Source organism: Ammospiza caudacuta, chromosome 3 (assembly GCF_027887145.1).
Source record: "Ammospiza caudacuta isolate bAmmCau1 chromosome 3, bAmmCau1.pri, whole genome shotgun sequence".
In the NCBI taxonomy this organism is placed as follows: domain Eukaryota; kingdom Metazoa; phylum Chordata; class Aves; order Passeriformes; family Passerellidae; genus Ammospiza; species Ammospiza caudacuta.
In genome coordinates this window covers 91,164,849-91,185,984 of record NC_080595.1, presented here as the reverse complement: position 1 = coordinate 91,185,984, position 21,136 = coordinate 91,164,849, and the positions used below count along the sequence as shown (strand labels likewise).

Sequence of the window (21,136 nt, the reverse complement as noted above, 5' to 3'; positions counted from 1 at the left end):
TGTTTTCAAAAGCATTGTGTGGCCCAGTTGGGTGTTTTTTCCCTAACTGTAGGTACTGAATAGGGCTATGGATGTAATCAGTCATTTTCTACAAGGCCTTTGACACAGTGCCCCACAACATCCTTCTCTCTAAATTGGAGACATATGGATTTGATGGGTGGATTGTTCACTGGAAAAGCAATTGGTTGGATGACCACCTCCAGAGAGGAGTGGTCAGCGACTCTGATGGCCAGAGTGGTGTCCCTCAGGGGTCCATGGATGGACCAGTACTGTTCAGTGTCCCCATCAGTGACATGGACAGTGGGATTGAGTGCACCCTCAGCAAGTTTGGCAACACCAAGGTGAGTGGTGTGGTTGACATTCCTGAGGTGCCATCCAAAGGGACCTGGACAGGCTCAAGAAGTGAGTCTTGGGAGCCACATGAGGTTCAGCAAGGCTGAGTGTGAGGTCCTGTTCCTGGGCTGGGGAAGTCCACAGCCATCAGCATGGTTTGGGGATGGAGGGATTGAGAGCAGCCCTGCTGAGAAGGTCTTGGGGGAATTGGTAGAGGAGAGCTGGCAACCTGTGCTTGCAACCCAGAAAGCCAGCTGTGTCCTGGGCTGCATCCAAAGCAGCGTGGCCAGTAGGATGAGGGAGAGACTGTGCCCTTATGCTCTGGTGAGACCCCACCTGGAGTGCTGCATCCAGCTCTGGGGTCCTCAGCACAGGAAAGACATGGACATGTTAAAGTAGATCAGAGGAGGTTAGAGAGCTGGAGCATCTCTCCCTGTGGAGACAAGCTGAGCAAGTTGGAGCTGCTCAGCCTGGAAAAGAGCAGGCTCCAGGGAGATCTTACTGTGGCCTTCCAGTACCTAAGGGGCCTACAAGGAAAATGGGTAAAAACTTTTTAATAGGGACTGTAGGGTTAGGACAAGGGACAATGGTTTTGAGCTAGAGGGCAGATTTAGACTAGATGTAAGGAAGAAGTTTTTTCAGTGAGGACATTGAAGCACTGGAACAAGCTGGTCATAGAGGTGGTAGATGCCCCATGCACAAAACTTCTGAGATTGGATGGGGCTCTGAGCACCTTGAGTGGAAGATGGTGAGGTAGTTGGACTTGATAAGCTTCAGAGGCCTCTTCCAAACCAAACCATTCCATGATTCTGTGAATAGTGTGCCTTGTTGTGGGATGACTTGTAGGTAAAGGAGCTGCTGCAGAATTTGCTTACCTTACTTTTAGTATTAGGAAATAGGCCAATCACAGTGTTTCAAATGGCCACTGGTTTAATTTTTCTGGGAGTCGATGTTTCTCTGAATTAGGAAACTATTCTAATTTAAAAAGAACCCTTGTAGTTGCTGCTGTTGAAGCAGTGTTTAATGTTGTGTGGCTGTTGGCAGGAGACTTGATGCATTTTCACATGACCCCTTCTCGAACAAAAGCAGATTGTTTCCTTCTGTTTTTCTGTTACACAAATGAGTTCCTTTTGAAACAATTTCTTTTTCTGCAAATTCTGGAAATCGACACCAGGAGTAGTTTTTCCTTTGCTGTGTCTTTTACAATCTGCTGTCAGATAATGCTGGCACAAAAAGCTGCTTTGGGGTACCAGCCCAAAAAAGCTGAGACCTCTGCAGGGAGCCTCCTCCTCTTGGGCAATGAGTTTTTCTTTCCGTTTTATGGAGGACTTCAATGTGGACTTTCATTTCTTGCTGTCTTTACTATAGCTAGGCAGAGTTTGTTTCTGGTTTCTAACTTGTTTGATTTACATATATGCATTTTTAGTGTACATAAATGTAGCTATGTATGTAGCAAGTCACTTCTGGCATGAGCTTTTTTGTATATTTTAGTATAACAAACCTTTGGTTTTGTACCAGTCTCTGCCATCTGAAGCCTTTGCCTGTGAGAAGCAAGGTTAAAGTCAGATGCAGATTATTGGCTGATGCAGTGCTGCATAACTAGGCCAATTAGTACTGGATCAAAAGAGCAACAAATTGTTTAAGTGGGGATCTCAAACAACAAAATGAATCATTCAGCAGGGAGTGGGTTCATGGCAATATTTAATAGCTGACAAATGAAAAAAAATGATGGGATGATAAAAAAGGTGCTTTCTCTAAATATCTTTTGTTCTCCTTATAATTATATACTCATTTCTCACAGTCTTCCTGATGTTTGTGCTTCTGGTGACACAAGTTATGTTTCCTTATTCCTGGGACACCAGTGTGCCAGTGCTGTGGCCATTCACACAAGTGCTCATAGTACCATAGCTGGTGAGGTGACATAATGCCAAAAATGCACTTTATTCTGAAGTGTTTACTTTCTTGGGCTGGGCTTGCTAAGTCAGAAAATAAAACCAGTACGAGTTAGGGCTGCAAAACACTTTTAACACTTGTGGGAATTTCAGTCAAGCCCTTTTGTTTGTGCCTGCTGACCAGATTCCAGTGATGTTCTGTGGCTTTCTGTAGTCCCAAGCACTGTGACATGGAAGTGGAAGTCTCTTCAGTGTGTCCCTGCGAGCCCTGCAGGGCACGGTGGGTGGAGGTGCAGGCAGGAGTGCCCAGGGAGCTCAGGGGGGTGTTGGCCTCCTGCCTGGGGCCCTCAGTGGAGGGGGAGAAGACCACAGAGTGGAAATGCATGACCCAAGCCCCTTGCATTTGCTTGGTCCCATGGGAAATCAAAGCCCCTGCAGGCCTTCCAGCACTGGCTCCCGGTTCCATTTGGGACTGGGGAGAAAGCATAATTTGGATCCTGCTTGGCTTTTCTTGTTGGACTTGGTTGAAATTGAGGTTTCAGTTCCAGCTGACTAAAACCAGAGGATATATGATTCATTTAACTTGCATAAATCAGAAATCCCCTAGAGATGGGATTTGCACAGGTGGAAGGGAGATATTTCTTTTGGTGGAACTAAAAAAAAAAAGAATATACCAACTTTTTTTTTCTTAACAAGTACATATAACCTTGTGTAATTGTTTTGGTTGGTGTTGTGGTATACTGACAGCTTGTGTTGCTGATGTTATTTTCTCATAGCTAAAAATTGTTCTTAATATTAGTATTAGTATAGAAACACCACAAAGCGAATACCATTCTATTAGAAGTGGATAAAATTTTATTAGTGAAAGTGCAGTACAGTTCTGGATAGAAAAGAAGAAATTGTGAGAATTGGGGGTTTGGTTTTTTGGTTTGGTGTTTTGGTGGTTATTTTTTGTTTGTTTTTTCTTAATCAAGAAGAAAATTACTTCCTCTTGAGAACAGCTTTGTGCACAGTTGTCCCTGCTTGTGGCCAGTGTTGCTGCTTCTCTCCTGCTTTAGCCATAGTGAGGTACCACAACGTGGGTGCCTCCATGTACAGAGCAGGTGCTACCCACAAACAGTGGCTGTGTGAGGGCCTGACAGGTGACATTTGAATCACTCTACTGATGTTGGACAAATTTTACCTGGTAATGTCTTAGCAGCAAGCAGTTTCTGGAACTGGAGATGCTCATGCCAGGAGATGCTGTATTTTCTCCCTGGACTCTGCAGTCCTCTCGCACTGGTGACTGTTGATCTCTTGGTTTTACGGGCTGTTAATCAGAGCTGTAATCAGTCACCTATCTGCAGGTGATAGCAGAGCCGTTCTTTATTTTATTCCTCCTTCTCTCCTCTTCCCTAGCTAGCCTTGCTAGTTATTTGAGACTCTTTGTTAAAAGAGCTTCATAGTCTTTATCTGAAAATTTCGGTGTTGCTGGCTTTCTCAAAGTCCAGTCCTCCTCATTGAGGGATCTTTCAAGATACTGGTTTTTATTTACATGTACAAAATACAGAACTAGAAAGAACTTCAGGTTAATCTGAGCTCATTATTTTAAGCTTCTGTGATTAATTACTTCAGTGGGAAATGTAGCTCGTACACCAATGACTCTCTGAGACTAGAATAAGCTCCATGTCCTTAATATATGCTGAGAAAGTCCATTGTGTTTGCTAGAATTTTTGCATACTAGTATTTTCTTTGTTAACCCTAACGGAATGTGTTCAGACGCTGAACAGTAAACTATTTTCCTGAGCAGAAAAACTAACTTTCTCCTTTTCTTTCCATTTCAGTAGGTTGTATAATGGAACTTGTGGATAAAACAATCAATAGTTACTTTGATGTTTGGCTTGGACCCAGAGGTAAGATTTCTCAAAAGCTAATAAATAAATGCATAAATAAAAATAATATAATAACTGCATAAATTAAACTGATCTTATTAGAACATAAGAAACATTTTTCCTCTAACTTGACATTGACAGGTAACTACTTTCTTTAGGATCTGCAAAGCATCAAAATGTGACAGTGTAATAAATAAGAGTCTATTCAATGCTCCTGATCTTTTGACCTGAAGAGGTCATTCTTACTGTCAGTTAAGCTCATGTTGTTTGTCTTAGTGGGTGACTTACCTCACTCAGATCTTTGCTGCTCTTTTTTTTCTTTTTAATTTAATAGCTTTTATTCTAAAAAAACCACTTTAATTTGCATTTAATGAAATAAAAAATACTCTTGCCTTTATAACTTGATCTTCTCTGGAATTTTTCACTAAAAATATCTATAGTTTTTGGGAAACACTGCTTCTTTGAAACCATTCTTTTTTGAAGAAGCAAAAGGTTTGGTAGGTTTTACCCAGGGAAAAACTCTGCAGGTGGAGAACTGCAGTCCTGGTCAGTGTGAGGAAGCCAGAGACTCTGGTACCAGGACAAGCAGTGGCCTCATGCTGCAGGCTTGGGTAGGATGGTCCAGTTCCACCTGGTTCTGGCCAGGGGGATTAAATGGCTGCATCCTGCACAGAGTGTGCAGAGCAGTGCTGCTCAGTGGCGTGTGCTTTCTTCTTCTGACTGCTGCAGTAATGCCTTTTCTCTGTCCCACTCAAGATCCAGTGATGGTGCCCCTTCTTCTTAGGAGAAAGTCCACAGGAGATGGAACAAGCCTCTGATTCTTCTAAGTGTGTTTTCTGTTTCCTTTATTAGTATCTCGGTGCCCTTGTTGCCTCTCTCTTCATACTAGGCCTGTTTACATCAGAACATCCAGGCTAATTTAACATATTGCATGTGCTGGCATATGGTCTCTGTTTGCTGTATGAGAAAAATCATGAACCATAAAGGTGGCAAATCCAAAAAATTCCCTGCCTTGCCTACCTACTTTCCAACCTACACCTTTAAGGCCTCCTTTCATACATTCAGGATCCATGTATGACTCCTTTAAAATTAAGTCAAGACTGTGAATAACAGCAATACTTGAATTGTTCATTCATAGTTTGGTTAACTTGGTTTCAGTACTTCGGGCTGACTTTAGTGAGAGGAGTGAGGAACTGTGCTGTTGCTGGGTGTGGACAACACAGATGTGGTTCAAAAGGATCACACTCATGTTCCAAGTAGTTCCCTGAAATTCCCTGATTGAGGGTTGTTTATGTGCTTTCCCTGAGAAGCTGCTGCATTGCCAGCCAGACTGGTTACTCAGGCAGGACTGACTGCTCTGTGTTCCATTGCTCATACAAGGACTCCAAAATTTAATTCTTTCTAATAGCACATACATAAGTCTAATTGTGTTAGGATTGACTGGAAAATAATTATCAGGATCATCCACCTATAACTACAGAGGTGTCTGCTTCACTCCTAGGTTTGCTGACTCTAGGAAATAAGATGTGTACCGTCAGGAAGGGTTGGTTTGAGAAAATAAAGGGGAGAGATTTGTTGAAACTTTTCTTTATAATTATCTGTGGTATTCAAGTGCGTGACAGTTCTGAATGGTAATGAGTATTTAAAAATAATAGTGGTAATAACTTAAGAATAGTTTTGCTTTAGGAAAAGAATTATTTCTGCTTTCTTAAATGCGTAAATAAAATGTTGTTTGTAATTAGCAACGTGGCCATTAGTAAAAGGGCTTGCTGCACTTCCTTTGTCTTTCTTTGGTGTTCCAGCACTGGAATAATTTTGGGTACAACTATTTTTAGTTGTATTGAATTCTCTCCTTACAAAATCTAAGTGTTTGTATGTTTCTGTTTGTTTGTTTCAGACCCCAGAGTAAAAGGATGGCTGCTTCTGGAGAACTACACACCTACCTTTATCTTCTCAGCCTTGTACTTACTAATTGTATGGCTAGGACCAAAGTACATGCAGAATAAGCAGCCGTTCTCATGCAGGGGTATTCTAGTGATCTACAACCTTGGACTCACACTGCTTTCTCTGTATATGTTTTATGAGGTAAGAGAGAGAGGGTTGCTCAGGCTTATTTTGCAGTATCTGTTTTAATTATGTTGGCTCATGTTGAAAGTAGAGCAGTGCCTCTGAATTCGGGAAGCATCTGCAGAAATGGTGCAACCATTTTCAATGTCACTTGTCTGGAGAGAAAACCCTAATAGTAATGTTACCTCTAAGGATGTGTGAAACAAACCTTCCCTTAAACATCTCTGCTGACCTTGGGTAGCAATGTTTCAAATGCACTTTGCTCAGTCGGTGGAAGTGAAGTCTTGATCTTTCAGCATGAACTTGGCTACTCCTTCAGTAATGTCGCCCTGTTCCATGTGATTGTGCTGGTGGACAAAGTTTTGCTGGGAAAAAAATGTTGCTGAAACAATGCCATTGTGATACATCTGTTTATTTGAACTTAAAAATCTAAACATACAAATAGATTTCAGACTGAATTGACTTTTCTGTGGACTTATTTCCTTTCATAAAAACCCAAATATTTAGGCAGTGTTAAGTCTCCACTTTCCCAAAGAGCTCTTTAGCTGCTTTTACTCAGAACTGCCTGTTTTTGTTCAAGTGAAAATGAAGAACTATGGTAGTGTAAATAATGATGTGGTCAGAAAATTACTCTTTTGCTTTAATGTACAGAATATTCTGGCACACTTTTAATCAAAGTATTTTTTCTTTGTGTAAGGAGATATTTCATTTTCAACATCCTCTTTCAATTCTTTCACTAGAGTCTTTTCAAATGCAGCCTAGGACTAAAACTACTAATATTTCTTTTTTGTATGAGCTTAGAAGTGTATAGAAGCTGCAATTCTCCTTTAAGTTTGTAGTTAATTCTATAGTGTTTTATAAGGTGAGTGTTTAGAGATGAAGTGATTGAAATTCAATGTTATTTCTCTTGTGTAGTGAATCATCTACTCAAAATTTATTGGGTTGGTTTATTAAGAAATTTGATGCTTAATTGTTCAGTTGGGAGCAGTTTTGGATTCAGTAGGTAGTTGGAACGACTTGTGTTCTTGATGTGCTTACATTTCTAAACTCCTTTTCAGGATGTTCTAATCCAGCAAATATGTGTTTTGATCAGTTTCATTTGTTTAAATGTAGTGTTGATGTTGACTTCAATGTCCATCTGCATTATTTGATGCAGGTATTATTTACCGTTATATAATGATCTGTTGTTTTAACCTCCAGTAATGTTATTGAGAGTTTAGAAGTGCAGACTTTTCTTCAGTTGTACCAACTGTGAATATTTGGAATAATACTCATAGTTTCTAAATTACTGTAACATTCTGCTCTGTTACAAAACCTGCTGGTAAATTTAAACAAGAGAAAATACCCAAACTGTTGATCTTATAAGTGTCTTTTTCTTGCTAACAATAAACTGGTTACCAAGGGAGGACTGTTCATTATATGCTGAAGAAGTCCTCGTACTTGTAACCAGATAAATATTATTTTATATTGTGGAGCAATGACAGAACTAAAATGCGGTGAATATTGACCCCTCCTTCCTATATAATGAAATACTTCATGTGAAAATGAGTGTTGCTCTTAATCTAGTATTATCCATATGGAACTGTTCATTAGTATTGTAAATATGCCTTCTCCTTGTAAATGGGCATACACAAAGCCTAGAGCATTATGAAGATGATTAAACACATTATAGTGGCAATAAAATGTGGTTGGCAGCACTTACAAGAGGAATTTGAGGGCAAGTGATGCCCTGCAACAAGGGACTGATCCCATAAAAATGCTGCAAAGCAGAGAGCCATGCTGACATAGCACCACACTACTTGGTGTTTGCAGGGAGAGAACCAAAGGACATAGGGAAAAATGGGTTCTTGAACCTCTAGGTATGTTCTCTATCTGAAGTACCTGTACAGCATGTGATACCCTTGCTCATATCTCATCAGTCTTGGAAATTTTCCTTTGAAGGATTAGCCATATATCAGTACTTTATAGTGCACTTACTTTTTTTTTAAGACAGAATGATGAGGAACAGCATCCAGAAAACTTGAGTAACTCCCTGTTCTCTTCCTTGTTGTAAGGAACTCTCAAAACTCCATTTTGAGTTTCATTTGGATTAAAATTTTTCAATCCTACTGTGAGGAAAAATCATAAAATGTCACCATTTATGAACTTGTTTAGTAGCGTGTCTGAAAAGAAGTTGCTTTAATAGCTTGTGTACAGTACACCTGAAACCCTACTTTGAAGTTTTTCCTGAGTTACAACTGTGGTGATTCAGGTCATGATTCATAGCATCACAGCTCAGTTTGCATATTATGTGACCAAAACAAGATGTTAAAGTGAGGTATCCTCCCAACTGGAATGAAAAGGATGACCTGCTTGGTTGTCTGACCTTTATGTCTGAATGATTGTAAGCAGTAACATGGGGAAATTTGGCATCATAGGATTTGTGTAACTCTAGGTGTTGTGTACTTTGTCTAAAATCACTAGAAATTTTAGACCTGTTATGTGGAATTCCTAATAGTTTCTGTCTGTGCTTGCTATACCTTTTTTATTAGGATATTTAATGACTTGACTGGGTTTTGGTACTTGCAGAGAAGAGGACTGCTGTTGTCCCAGACAGTATAACAGACAAGGCAGATCTAGGGGAGCTGGAGAGGTTTTTCCAGGCTAATTTGTCACATACTTCAGGAGGACAGGATGTTCTTTAGGGACAAACAATGCTTTATTCTGTAAAAATCTACAGTGCTTGGACTTTAAGGAGAAATAACACTCTTATGTCTCAGGCTGGGGCATAAAGGAATGGCTTCCTGCGTGGTGAAGGTGCCTGGCAGGGGCTGGCAGCGGGGTTACAGGGTATGGGCTGGCATGGCTGTGTCTGGGGGAGCTGCAGGAGCAGCTGCAACAGCAGAGGCAGCACTGCTTGCCCGTGCTGCTGCTCTGTGCTGGCATCACAAGGCTGTGACCCCTGCCCGTGCAAGGGCCCCTGCCTCTGTGCTTGAGTCTCAGCTGGGGAACTTAGCCAAGGGAGGAGTGCCAGGTACCCAGTTACACTGCACACAGACCTGTGTTATTATGGGGGTTTGTTAGCAAAACTGGCCAAGTGATCTGGAGCACAAGGGCTTACATTAGAGAAAACTGGTCAATAGTGAAGGCTCACTTTTTAAAGTGATCTCTTTACTGTCTCTTTTCTTCATCTGAAAAATTCCCTACTGAATCTGCCTGAGAAAAGTCTTAGATTTTCCTGATGAGTGTGGTGTTGCATAGGCTGTAGGAAAAGTGTAGGAAGCAGGGGACTCTGCAGAGGTGCTGTGTCACACGAGCCATGGGTGGCAGCTAGGCTGCTCTTTCCTCTCCCCTTTCTTTCTCCACCCTCCTGAAGCTCTTATCTCTGCCCTGGGGTAACTGCATTCATGTAAAGATAAAATTCTGTGGGCATTTGCTTGCTTTGATCAACCTCAACTTCTGTTTCTCTTCATTCTAATCTAGCTGTGTTTTGAGCCTTGTAAACCCATCAGCCTTGACAGTGTGATGCAGTGCTAGGTCCCTTATCTGCCCCTCTCCTGCGAGTCTCAGACTTCAGTTTTATCATGAGAAAAAAACAAAGTCCTCCACAGTAACACCTCTCCTCCACCCAGTCAGACTGGCATAAGTGTTCTGGCCTATTTTGGTAGCAGAGGTGATAAAAAAGTATGTGCCACAGCATTTCAAAGAATTCAGCAACAGAATTACAAAATGAAAGCAATAGGAGAAAAGAAAACTTCATTGCAGGGGAAGAAAGTGTGGGTTGTTTCAGCACAAATGGAATCTTGAGCTGCAGGTTTTCCCCTGAGCTGAAGGGCTTAACATTGAGTTTGAGTACCATTTAAATTGGCTTATGGACTGTCTTTTTGTGCTGCTTAGAAACCATGTGAAGTGATTTGCTTGAGTGCAAACGGCTATAATTGGCCTTTTCTGGACATGTTAATTTCTCAAGAGAAGATTTTCCTGTGGTTGTCCATCAGCAGTGCCATCAGCACCCTGGACTCCTGCCAGCCTGAAGATGAAGGACTTCTGGAGAGAGCGGGCAAGGAAGGAAAGGCAATCCAAGGCTGTGTGGGCAGAGGAGCCCCTGCTCTCTTTCTGGGCAGGTTTCACACCTCCTGTACAGTGGTGTAAGGAGATCTTGGAAACGCTGGCATCCAGGGAGCAGCCCACAAGTGTGAGCAAGGACTTAAATGCACTGCTGGAAATTTCCCACCCCTCCTTATTGCTTTTGGGGTGGCAGGGAAGCAGCTTCCTGGGACTCTACACCTGGGCATAATGGAGCCATTTGTGGTCATGTGTCAGAGTGATCTCTTGGTTTTGTTTTCTGAAGCCTTCCAGCATGGCATGAAAGCATTGTGGTGCAAGAAATAATGATGCCAGGCAAAGGAGCAGCTGGCTAAATGAGGAAGATTATTTACATGTTGTATGTTGCAGTGAGTAAGGTTTGTGGGCAGCAACAGCAGTTTGTGGGCAGCTGTAGCGGCTTTTAACCAATTAGTTCCTTCTGGAAAGTGGGGAAGGAAATTATTTTTGTAGCTATACTAGCTATTTATATGATAAAACATGCTGACATTTCCTACAAATTTTGCTTTTCTTATGTCATTTGTGGCTGTGAGAATATTACAGTTGCTAGCATACAATAATACATTCTTTTGTAAAGAAGGGAGCACTCAGGTTGAGGTGAAGGCACTGCTCATAGCCACACTGATGCCATTGTCCCTTAGAGAGGTGGGATCCATGGAGACACCTTTGGTTGCATTACACTTTAGATGGTGAACCTGTACTGCTTGCAGGAAAAGAGCTGTGGATTCACTATGCCAGCCTTTATTGGGAAGAGCTTTATGGAGTGCAGCATTAATGATGGATGTTGTTTGGATTAATTACAATGTAAACAATGTGATTATCCTTCTATTTCTTACACTTCCTTGAACTATGAGAAGTGTATAAGAACATCTGTAAGCTCTTAACATGACCACAGCACAATGTGGTGTTCTGTCTGAGGGACTGGCAGGCGCTTGAAGGCGTGCAGGCTTTCCCTCAGTGGCCTGGTGGTGCCTTGGTGCAGAGCTTGCTCTGGGGCACAGCTGGTCCTTGAGCAAGGTACCACTTCCAAATGGTGTCCTCTGCAGAGCCCTGCAGCCAGGAGAGGAGCCCTTGCATGGCTGCCTTCCCTCTGTTGTTTGGGCAGGGAAGTGCCTGGCTCTGCTGCTGATGTGCACGCTGCCCTGCCCTTGCTGTGGCAGGCTGCTATTGATTTATCTCTAATACAAGAGATACTTTCAGGTCTGTATATTATTATATAACTAGATGTATGTTTTTTCCCCTAAATCACAGCAATAATACTATCTCAGAAGGTCAAAAATAATGACCTAGGCTGGCTGAGTATTTTAGAAGCTAATTTAGGAGGAAAATGAAGCATGAAGGAAATAACATTGGGGAAAGGTAGATCATTTAAGTTATAATCTTTATTTAACCTTTTTAAAATTAGCTTCCTTTTCGCAGTTCTGAGCAGCAATTAGTCATACCTGTTACTGGAGTCCTTTAATCGAGTGATCTTTTAAAATTACTTTTAGTACAAGGAATTTCTACTGTGGCTTTGCAAAACTATTTCTTATCCTGCAGGTAGATAAGGCCAAAAACATACAACTTGCTTCTGCCTTTCAGATGTTTTATGAGATACCAAACAATTTTTTTTTCACTTGGGAGTTGCCTCAAGTTGTTACTCCTCTCCTCATGCTATTCCCAAGAGGAAGAACATCTTTATAAACAATGTTCAATGATTCCTTCTGTTGAGATGCTAAAGGGGATCTTGTTCATGTTTTTGCACATGCTCCCTTCTCCCATTCAAGTCAACCTGTCCTACCATCTCTACCACCTGTGAAAGAGTGAGAACATCCAACATGGACCTTGTTTCTCTAGAGATTAGAGCCAGCCCCTCCACAGCAGACACCCTGTCATCTGTCATGGCTAATAGCTGGTCATTACTCTTTATTGTGACTCTGTTATGTTTGAGGTGTTACTTGTTATGCCAGGAAGTCAGGAAGGCAGTGGCATATCCTGCAGAGGAAGTCACTTATGGTGGGAAGGTTGTAATGTGCTTGCATGAGTGAATTGCTTAAAAAGATCTTGAAGAATGGCAATGCAGTGAAGCATGTGTTGTTAGCTATTAAGGAGAGCAAAGCTGAAAATATGCTTTGTCACATGGCTGAAAAAATTGTGGGCACATCTCTTGAGTACAAAATTTTTTAAAGATGTAGCTTTTTCCAAAAGTAAGAGCTCATCATCATCAAAAGTAATCAGAAGAAAAATATATTTACTGAACTTTGGTTATGTACTTACTTTAACAATGAGATCATCCGCAAAGAAGGAGACTTCACTCTGCAAATGCTCACACTGTGGGATAAGTGGGGATAAAATGTTTCTCCTGTTTTTATTCTGGTATACCCCAGTTGGGAGAATTTATTAATTCATCCTTCACTATGATTCAGTCACTGCTTGAAACTTGAATTCAACCTAATGCCAGCCTCAGGTACCCAGGATTTTCTTGACACCAGATGTCTGGGCAGAGCCACTGTGGAGCTTTGCAGGTGCCATGGAGCTCAGCCTTCTCCCCAATAACACTTTATTTTTTTTATTTGCTCAGCTGGTGACGGGAGTGTTAGAAGGAGGATACAATTTCTTCTGTCAGGACACACACAGTGGAGGAGAGGCTGATATGAAGGTACTGTAATGGAGACTTAGAGCTGGAAATGTTTCAAATTGTGCACTTGAGTGTAAGTGGAGAGCAGAACAGTATTGATTATGCACATTTTGGTTAAACTATAAGCTTTTTTCCTTCTTTTGCAGTACAATAGACAATGCACTGTCCAACATAATAGTTCATCTATGATATATTCATGGTTGGTATTTTTTTGAGTAATTATGTGCAAATTTTCAAGAGTCCCCAGATCAAAAAATAAGGACCTGGTGTTCAGACTGTATCCAACCACTCTGTGTTGAGACTACCCTTCTCTTTCTGAGATGTGGTGATGATTTCTTCTGGTCACACTTCTAACCTCTCCTTTACAGAGAGCACTGCAGCACCAGCTCTGGTTAAATATTTTCTTATTTCTCCCAGGGCAACCCAGGTGCACAGCAGTAGCCTCCTGAAGCAGTCTTTGTCATCCTGTTTTCAGCTGTAGCTGTAGATTTGTACCTCGATCTCCTATGGAGAAACCTGAGGCAGAAGTATTTCAGAAGATCCCAGCAGTGTCTTCAGTCCTAGTAGTGCAGGACAGAATCTGGATTTTAATCACTTAGATAACATAAGAGTTGAAAACCCCCACCATGTGCAATGCTTCTAAAACTTGTTTCCTCCTTCCAGATCATACGTGTCCTCTGGTGGTACTATTTCTCCAAACTGATTGAGTTCATGGATACCTTCTTCTTCATTTTGAGAAAAAATAATCATCAGATCACTGTTCTGCATGTCTACCACCATGCAACAATGCTGAACATCTGGTGGTTTGTTATGAACTGGGTGCCTTGTGGTCACTGTAAGTACTGGGTTATGGTGGGGGAACATCTGCATCAGGGGCCTTATTCTGGTGGTCTTTTGATCCAACCAAACATCTCTGGTAGCTTCAGCTGCAGGATTTGTTCTGTACCATGTTAAGCTGCTTTGCTGAATTGCAACTGATGTAGATGGTTGCAGGAATTAAGCTGCCAGCACAGCCTCTAGGAAAGGAATGTCTGTGTAGATTGAAGAATTTGTGTGGCAGTGTGACATTTATCACGTGCATTAGCCCATGTCAGATACCCACCAACCTTGCTTTTCTCTATTTTTGCTGTAGTTACAGACCCTTTGATGAAACAATGCCCTCTTTCCAGGTCGAGCCAGAAGCTTGTTTCAGTTGTAAAACAGCTAAGACTGACTCTAAGTCCTTGTATCTGTAAAATTCACTTGAGATATGACTTTCTTAATTTAATCTCATTATACCACTGGCCATAACAAATTATTTCAATTAAAATCTTGTCCCCTGACCACTAATGGACATGAGCAAATGAATCTTAAGTGGAAAATCTCCATGTCTCTCTTGTCTAAATCCTGCTAACCTTTGGCAATCTGACTTCAATTCTTCTACTGCATTTAGTTGGCATCTCGTTTCTTAAATGCATTATCATGGCTTAGCTGTGGTTAAGATGTGCAGCTTATAGATACTGGCTTTGTTGAACACTCCATTCAGGAGAAACTTTTTCAAACCTCATGGATGTGAGCTACTGGCAATGCAGGCTACATTCCTCAGGAGTCTGGTCTCTGAGCCAAAGAGCATAGAAACTTGTATTTGTTTTGTGTTGTCAGCACAACAGTGAGTAATACTGAACTTATAAAAAGTCTGCATCTGGAAACACGTTCTCCTCCAATTGGGAATTGTTCATACAGCAGTCAAAACTGCGTGTACATGGAATCTATCTTGTGCTCATGTGGTTTGAAAATACTTTTGTACTATTTCTAGTCGTGTTTTTCTTCTTCCACGCTTTATGTTCTGTTACGTAATCACAGCTCGATGCAATTTGGTGTTAAGCTAGAAGTTTCTTTAATGACTAAAGGTGCTGTAAACAAGGACAAATAAAATAGCTAACTTGCAGTTTCTGAAGGTATCTGAAGCTTTTTGGTTGTAAATGGCAAAATTGGCTCCTGCCTGGAAGGAAGTGAAATCAGCCTAAAAGTAGATGGGTGAAGCTATTGATTGTTTGGTGTGTGAGCATTCCTCCTTTTTATCAGTTTCCTCAGTTCCCTTGAGAAACCATAATGTAGATGTAAAAAATAGTAACTTGAGGAAACAAAACCAGAAGGCTGGTGTAAAGCACAAAGCTGCAAAGCAGCTCAGCTACTCCATTGGGTAGGCAGAATAAAAACCAGAGTGAAAAAAGAACCCTCTTGCTTTTCTTCTAAGAGAAATAATATTTTAAATAGTAACATTTTGAACTTGTTATTTTTGTAGGTTCTATGAAACAGCATGTTCCTTCCTGGTAATGCAGTGTACTTGCTTTTTCCCTTGCCCTTTTTTTAGCTTACTTTGGTGCCACCCTGAACAGCTTTATCCATGTCCTCATGTACTCCTACTACGGACTGTCTGCTGTTCCAGCAATGCGTCCTTATCTGTGGTGGAAGAAGTACATCACTCAGGGGCAGCTGGTGAGTGACTTGCTCTTCAGTGCTTCAGCAGGCTCTTTATTTGTGATGAGGTCCTCTTGTCTTTACCAAGTCAGGAGATTTTGGCAGGGGATAGAAGAAGAAGAGAGAATGAGAGCTAGTACCTTCGACACCTTGTAATGCCTACATCACCTTAGAAATCCAATTTCTGCATGTGTGTTTGCTCTGTTCCCAGGACCATGGGGACTGGGGATGTACATGAATCAGTGCTGAGGTCTGTGGGATCTTTCTGCCCCACCCCATGTTGTGTGGCTAGATGCAGTTGGGAATTGCAGTGCTGGGATTTCTGGGACTCGGTAGCCAGGGAGGAGGCTTTTCTTACAAGCCCTCTTGAGCTAGCCTGCTCTTCCCTGTGCTTGGTTGGTCAGGCTGGGACAGACCAGAAAGCCAGTGCCATGCCATCCACAGCTAACAAGGGCCATTCTAGTCCTGAGGGACAATGCCTTTTCTGTCCTACTTTTGCATGCAGTTGCAAATGGTTTATTAAAAACTATTCAATATTTCTGCTCTCTTTCTGCACTTTAAATGGGCAGATTTTTCTCTTGTAATTCTGTGTTGGACTCCTTGTATCAGTTTGCATTGTTTCTAGTGTGTGTGGTGATGAAGCCTGACCACTGTATGCTGGAGGTGGTAAAAGCAGTGAAATTCAGCAATACAGCACATGCTGAAGTGATACTGCACAAGAACCAGGTTTCAATGTGTACAGAACACCACAAGGAAATGTGCATGAGTGTTCTCTCTTCCCCATTTTGTGGGTGGGGGGAAACTGAAACCTAAATTATTTTGTTATATTCTTCCCTTCTTCCCCCCTACCCCACCCCACCCCTTCTCAGAACTGTGAATAGTTTTAATAACATTTGCTGGTGATGATTAATAACATTTACTGCCAGCAATTCACAGTGTTGATTCTCAACATGTTTTTTTTTAGCACTGTTCTTCCTGAAGGATGTCTAAGTATTGTAGTTAAGGGCTCATTATTTTCATGGGAGGCATGGGGTTGCTTTGGTTTGAGGTTTGTTTCTGTTTTTCTTTCCAGATTTAGGCTCTGTTCTTCATCCTCGTTGTTCAAGTGCTGCAGAGTGCAGTGTCTTGGTGCTTCAGTTGCTCCCCTGGCTATTGTCATAGCTGCTTTCACTTCCTTGCCTGCTCTGCATGCATAGCTGTTAGGGCAGCAAAATAGCAAAGCAGAACAAACAGTCTTTCCCTTTTAAAATAAACATTCCCTAATCTGGTAGCCTTTATGTGAGGATGAATTTTGCTTAAGGCCCTCTGCATCGTATAAGCCCAAACTCTGTTTTTCCAAAAGAGATAATTAAAGATAATTGAACCCTTATCCTCCTCCCTGGCTCCCCAGCTTCCCTGCAGCCTTCACCCCAAACATTCTTCCACTGGAGCCATATGTCAGACAGTTCCTGTCTGTGGGAAGGGATTGCAGGGGTCTGTGTGTAGACCAAGTGACCCCAGGTCTTTTGCAGCTGAAGCAGTGAGATGCAGATCTACTCCATTAGGATGGTAAAGTCAAATCCCACTGAACTCCTCACTAGGAAGAAGGTGGTCTTTCTTCCTTGGGACGCTTAGATATCAGTTCTGCCTAAGTTACTCTGATGTTCTAAAATGGAAAAATAGAAATAAACACACTTAACAGGATACCACAATCTGAATGTCTGCTAACTCAAGTTTACAGAGAAAACTCTTGCCAAACACACAATATTACATACTATTTACTTGTTTTGGAAATAACTGTTGAGATTTTGGTCACTCATGGTTTTTTTCCTCCTTCCATTAATGTGCTCCATTTCTCTTATTTTGTTTTCTCTCCCCAGATTCAGTTTGTCTTGACAATCTTCCAGACCAGCTGTGGTGTTGTTTGGCCATGTGCATTTCCTCAGGGCTGGCTGTATTTTCAGATTTCTTACATGATTTCTTTGATTATCCTCTTCACAAATTTCTATATTCAGGTAAAAGTAACATTCATCAATTCTTTCTAGCATTCTGCTGGCTGTATCTCACTGGAAAGCTGTGACAGAAAGATATGCTGGAAATGTCCTTTTGCTGTCCTTCACTAACATGCATATGTTCTTGAAGTACTACACTTGTTGATCCACCCTCTACTTTAAAATCTTCTCATGAGTTGTACCCATCATTCAGAATGCTTGGTAATTTCAGTAAGCCAGTTATACAAAAAAATGGCTTATTGCAATGTTAACTGCAGGTAAGGGAGAGGAGGAGCTTTATGTAAGACAAAGCTTTCCAGTCTGAAATAAACCAGCAGCATGTGAACATGTGAAGCACCCAAAGGAATTGTTCATTTCTGCTTTTACAAGGGGAGATGCTTGGTTTTTATCCAGGGAAACTTCCTAAACTCACAACATGCAGAAATACAGATTTTGTTCACTTCTACAGGCACTTTTTTGTATTTTCATACAGAAAATAAGTGGGTTTAATTGTGTTTCTACAAATCTGATTTCATGTTTGAACAGATCCAGATTTGGTATGTGTTATTCTGAGCAGTTCATAACTGGGCTCTGTGCAAAGATGTGCAACTACTGTCTACAGAAAATCATGTGCTTCTGTCTGCAGAAAATCAAACCAACAGCCTGCTGCCCCCAAACAAGCAAACTCTGTTATATGTTTCAAATGTCATTTGAGAGATTTGGGCATTTTGGTTTCTATGAGAATGATTCATGGGGCGAAACACAGTCTGTTCTTCTGGTACTTCTTAAAGTCAGTCCCATGATTTCTATCACTTGCTGCATATGAACATGCTAATTGAACATTATAGTATATTCCAGATATTACTTGATTTTCTTTGTCAATTTTGCTCATATTTTAACTTTTAATTGTTTAAATTTCTTTCACACAGAAATTTGGGGAAATCTGCTTTTGTCAGGCAGCTGAGTCCCTTTGAAAAAAAAAATTATGTATATTTTACTGTCTATAATTTTTTAAACAGTCTCCCCAATCCTGTTAGTTTTTGATTCTTGTCTTAGCCAATGGAAATTCCCATCACATTTCTATCTCTGAACTTCACTTGCTTTTATTGTTTACCTACCTCTTGTTCTGGCTTTGTTCAAGGTACTGTCACCTGCAATGCCTCAAACCTCCTTCCTCACATGTCATTTTGAGTATATTCTTATTCCATAGTCTGCTCATAAAATTGCTTCCCTTGTTTCTGATTTACTATTAGTATAACACTGCCATCATACTGCCAAGCCTTTTTCTTTTCAAGTGAACTACTCCTCTCACTGTGATGAATGAAAGGCGTAGTGAGGTCTCATACACAAAAAGTGGTTGAGCTTGTTAGACTCTTTCCACCGGCACAAGGTCTTTAGAAATGATGAATGCAAGTTTACTTTTGTGTTTCTAGAATTACTGTGAAAAAGTGGTTATTTATATCCAATTAAACAAAACCATGTGTCTTTCCATGTATTTTAGACTTACAACAAGAAGGCATCCTCGAGGAGGAAAGAGTATCAGAATGGCTCCACGGCCATTGCAAACGGGTACACAAACAGCTTTTCTTCCCTTGAGAACAATGTGAAACAAAGGAAACAAAGGAAGGATTGAAGACCAAACTGAAAAACCATTTTGATAACCCCAACAACAAAATCATCTGATTGTAAGCACAATGAGAGTTGTGCACTAATACTCTAATGGCTACTGTAACTATTCCTGCCTAGAATAGTGTGATTTATGTAGGACTTAACCAGTGCAAACACCCTAGAAACTGTATACGGAACATTAAAGTAGGTTAAAGTTTAAAAATAATTCTGGGCTGTCACTGACCCTGCTATAGACTATGGAAGGGAGTATTATCATATTATCCAACACTGCTGTTGCCTTACTAGTCAATATGATAGGTGCTGAATTATGATTCACAATTTGAAAACACTGTAATCTAAACCTCCATTTTTTAACTATAGATCATGCATGTGATTGTAGAGGTAATTTGTATGATGCTGGTTTCAGTAGATAAACACACATGCCTTAAATTAAAAAGCAGGGCCCAAAGCTTATTACTGGTTTAAAAATTAGGGTATGTTTCAACTTTTCAGTTGATTGACTTTTTATCAAAGTCACTTAGAAGAATCCATTGATCATTTTACTGTTCTGTGTGTGATACACGATGCTACGTATCTCTTACTCGATGCAGTGAAATTGGAAATGGTGCATTTAGTTTTGTATATTTGGCTTTAATTGACTCAGCAGTCACAAAACAGATGGAAAAGTTATTTTACCTTTTTAATAGATCTTATTTTTTTATTTGAAGTACATCACTAACATAAAAGTAATTGGCGCCTACACCGTCGAGTAAGATTTAAATATTGTCTCTAAAGTTTAGAGCATATACAGGGTGGACCCATCTATTCTTTTTACTTTTTTTCTTTTTTTTTTCTTTCTTATTTCTGAGAATTCTTAAATGCTAAATGAAGAGTGGTTTTTAATATGAAACTGGCAGTTTCAAGTGTTATTACCATAGCCATATCCATATTTTAGGAGCTGCTGTTTAAGTCTTTGACATATCCAAAAGTATATTTAAAAGTGGAGCCAGAAGGATGCTTTTCTGATGGTATTGTCTGTGTGTAAGTTGGTATCTGAACTGTTCTTCATGTAGCATTCACTTTCAAAAAAAATGTGCCTAACACAAAGATTTTTTTTTCCCAAATAAGCAAGTTTAAACAGTTAAAGTCATAGCTAATGTTTTTAAATGTTACTGAAATGTGCTGGAAATGTCTGTTTCTGTAATGTGAGTTGTGTATATCACTGGTAATGTTTTGGCTTGTTATCTAAGGATTTGGTTTGAGTGCTGGTTAAAGTGACTCCTTCTTGTAAAATCCTGTCTTGCACATATGAGGAGTCAGTTGCAGGGCCAATATCTGTTGCTGGTATTCTGGTATCTTCCATGATGGAGTCCATTAAGCTCTGAAAAATTGAATTGTGCAAGACATTCTGCTGGTCATTGCTCAAGTTTAACTATTTGGTTTTTTGATATTTATATAAATGCCAGTTTTAACACATTTAATTGTTTTTAAATCTTTTTTAAAATTTTTGCACATCTCTTAAGGAATTAATAAGTTCTCTTACTAGCCTTGTGGGTTTTCATTCCTCGTTTTGAAGGAGACATTGTCTGTTATGTTTACATTATCAAAGCTTGTGTCTTCATTTCTAGGTACTGGTTTGCAGAGTCTTTACATAGCTCAGTACAGCAGCTATAATGTTCAGAATAGGCTGTCTAAATGTGCTAGAAATAAACTCTTGGCTCATCTGAGTATACTTCATTGTTAATGTTTGACATGGTTTAATCATTAAAACACTTTTGATGATGTCTGCCTGAATTCTGTGGGTCTGTACAGATTCAATGCATTGCCCCATCCTGTGTCAGGCCAAGGAGGAGCCACCATGATGGAAGAACAGCTGCAGATATTCAGGGACATTTAGTGTACCAGAGATTTGGCAGCACAATCTTTACAGAAACCTTTGGCAGTTACTAAACACAATTCCCTTGCCTGGCTGTAGAAATACTGGTCTGTGTGATGGATTTCACTCCCGCTGGGATTACTGACTCACTGAATGCAGAGCAGCCCCAATAGCCTGAGATGCTGAGTGCCAGGAGCAAAGCTTAATGTGACTGAGAGGGGCTTCCTGCCTCCACAGTCCTGTCTGTAGAATGGGGATAATACCTCTCTCCAGAATGAGAGCATCTTTGCAATTCCCTTTTAGCTCCCTTTGCCCCTAGGTGATTGTTTTAGAACCCTCTCTGATGTCAGTGTTTAACA

At 40.6% G+C, this 21,136-nt stretch overlaps 1 protein-coding gene across 3 annotated transcripts in view; it reads left to right on the top strand.

The window, feature by feature from the left end:
- The window catches only part of ELOVL5 (ELOVL fatty acid elongase 5), a 39,386-nt gene extending 18,703 nt beyond the window's left edge, over positions 1-20,683 (top strand). For all 3 annotated transcript variants that reach the window (XM_058800801.1, XM_058800803.1, XM_058800804.1), the window contains exons 2-8: positions 4,049-4,117; positions 5,994-6,181; positions 12,807-12,884; positions 13,527-13,698; positions 15,217-15,341; positions 17,183-17,317; positions 18,795-20,683. In XM_058800801.1, coding sequence (XP_058656784.1) covers positions 4,060-4,117; positions 5,994-6,181; positions 12,807-12,884; positions 13,527-13,698; positions 15,217-15,341; positions 17,183-17,317; positions 18,795-18,926 — 888 coding nt within the window. In that variant the 5' untranslated portion in view covers positions 4,049-4,059 and the 3' untranslated portion in view covers positions 18,927-20,683. The remainder of the gene's footprint in view (positions 1-4,048; positions 4,118-5,993; positions 6,182-12,806; positions 12,885-13,526; positions 13,699-15,216; positions 15,342-17,182; positions 17,318-18,794) is intronic.
- Positions 20,684-21,136: the final 453 nt, after the last annotated feature.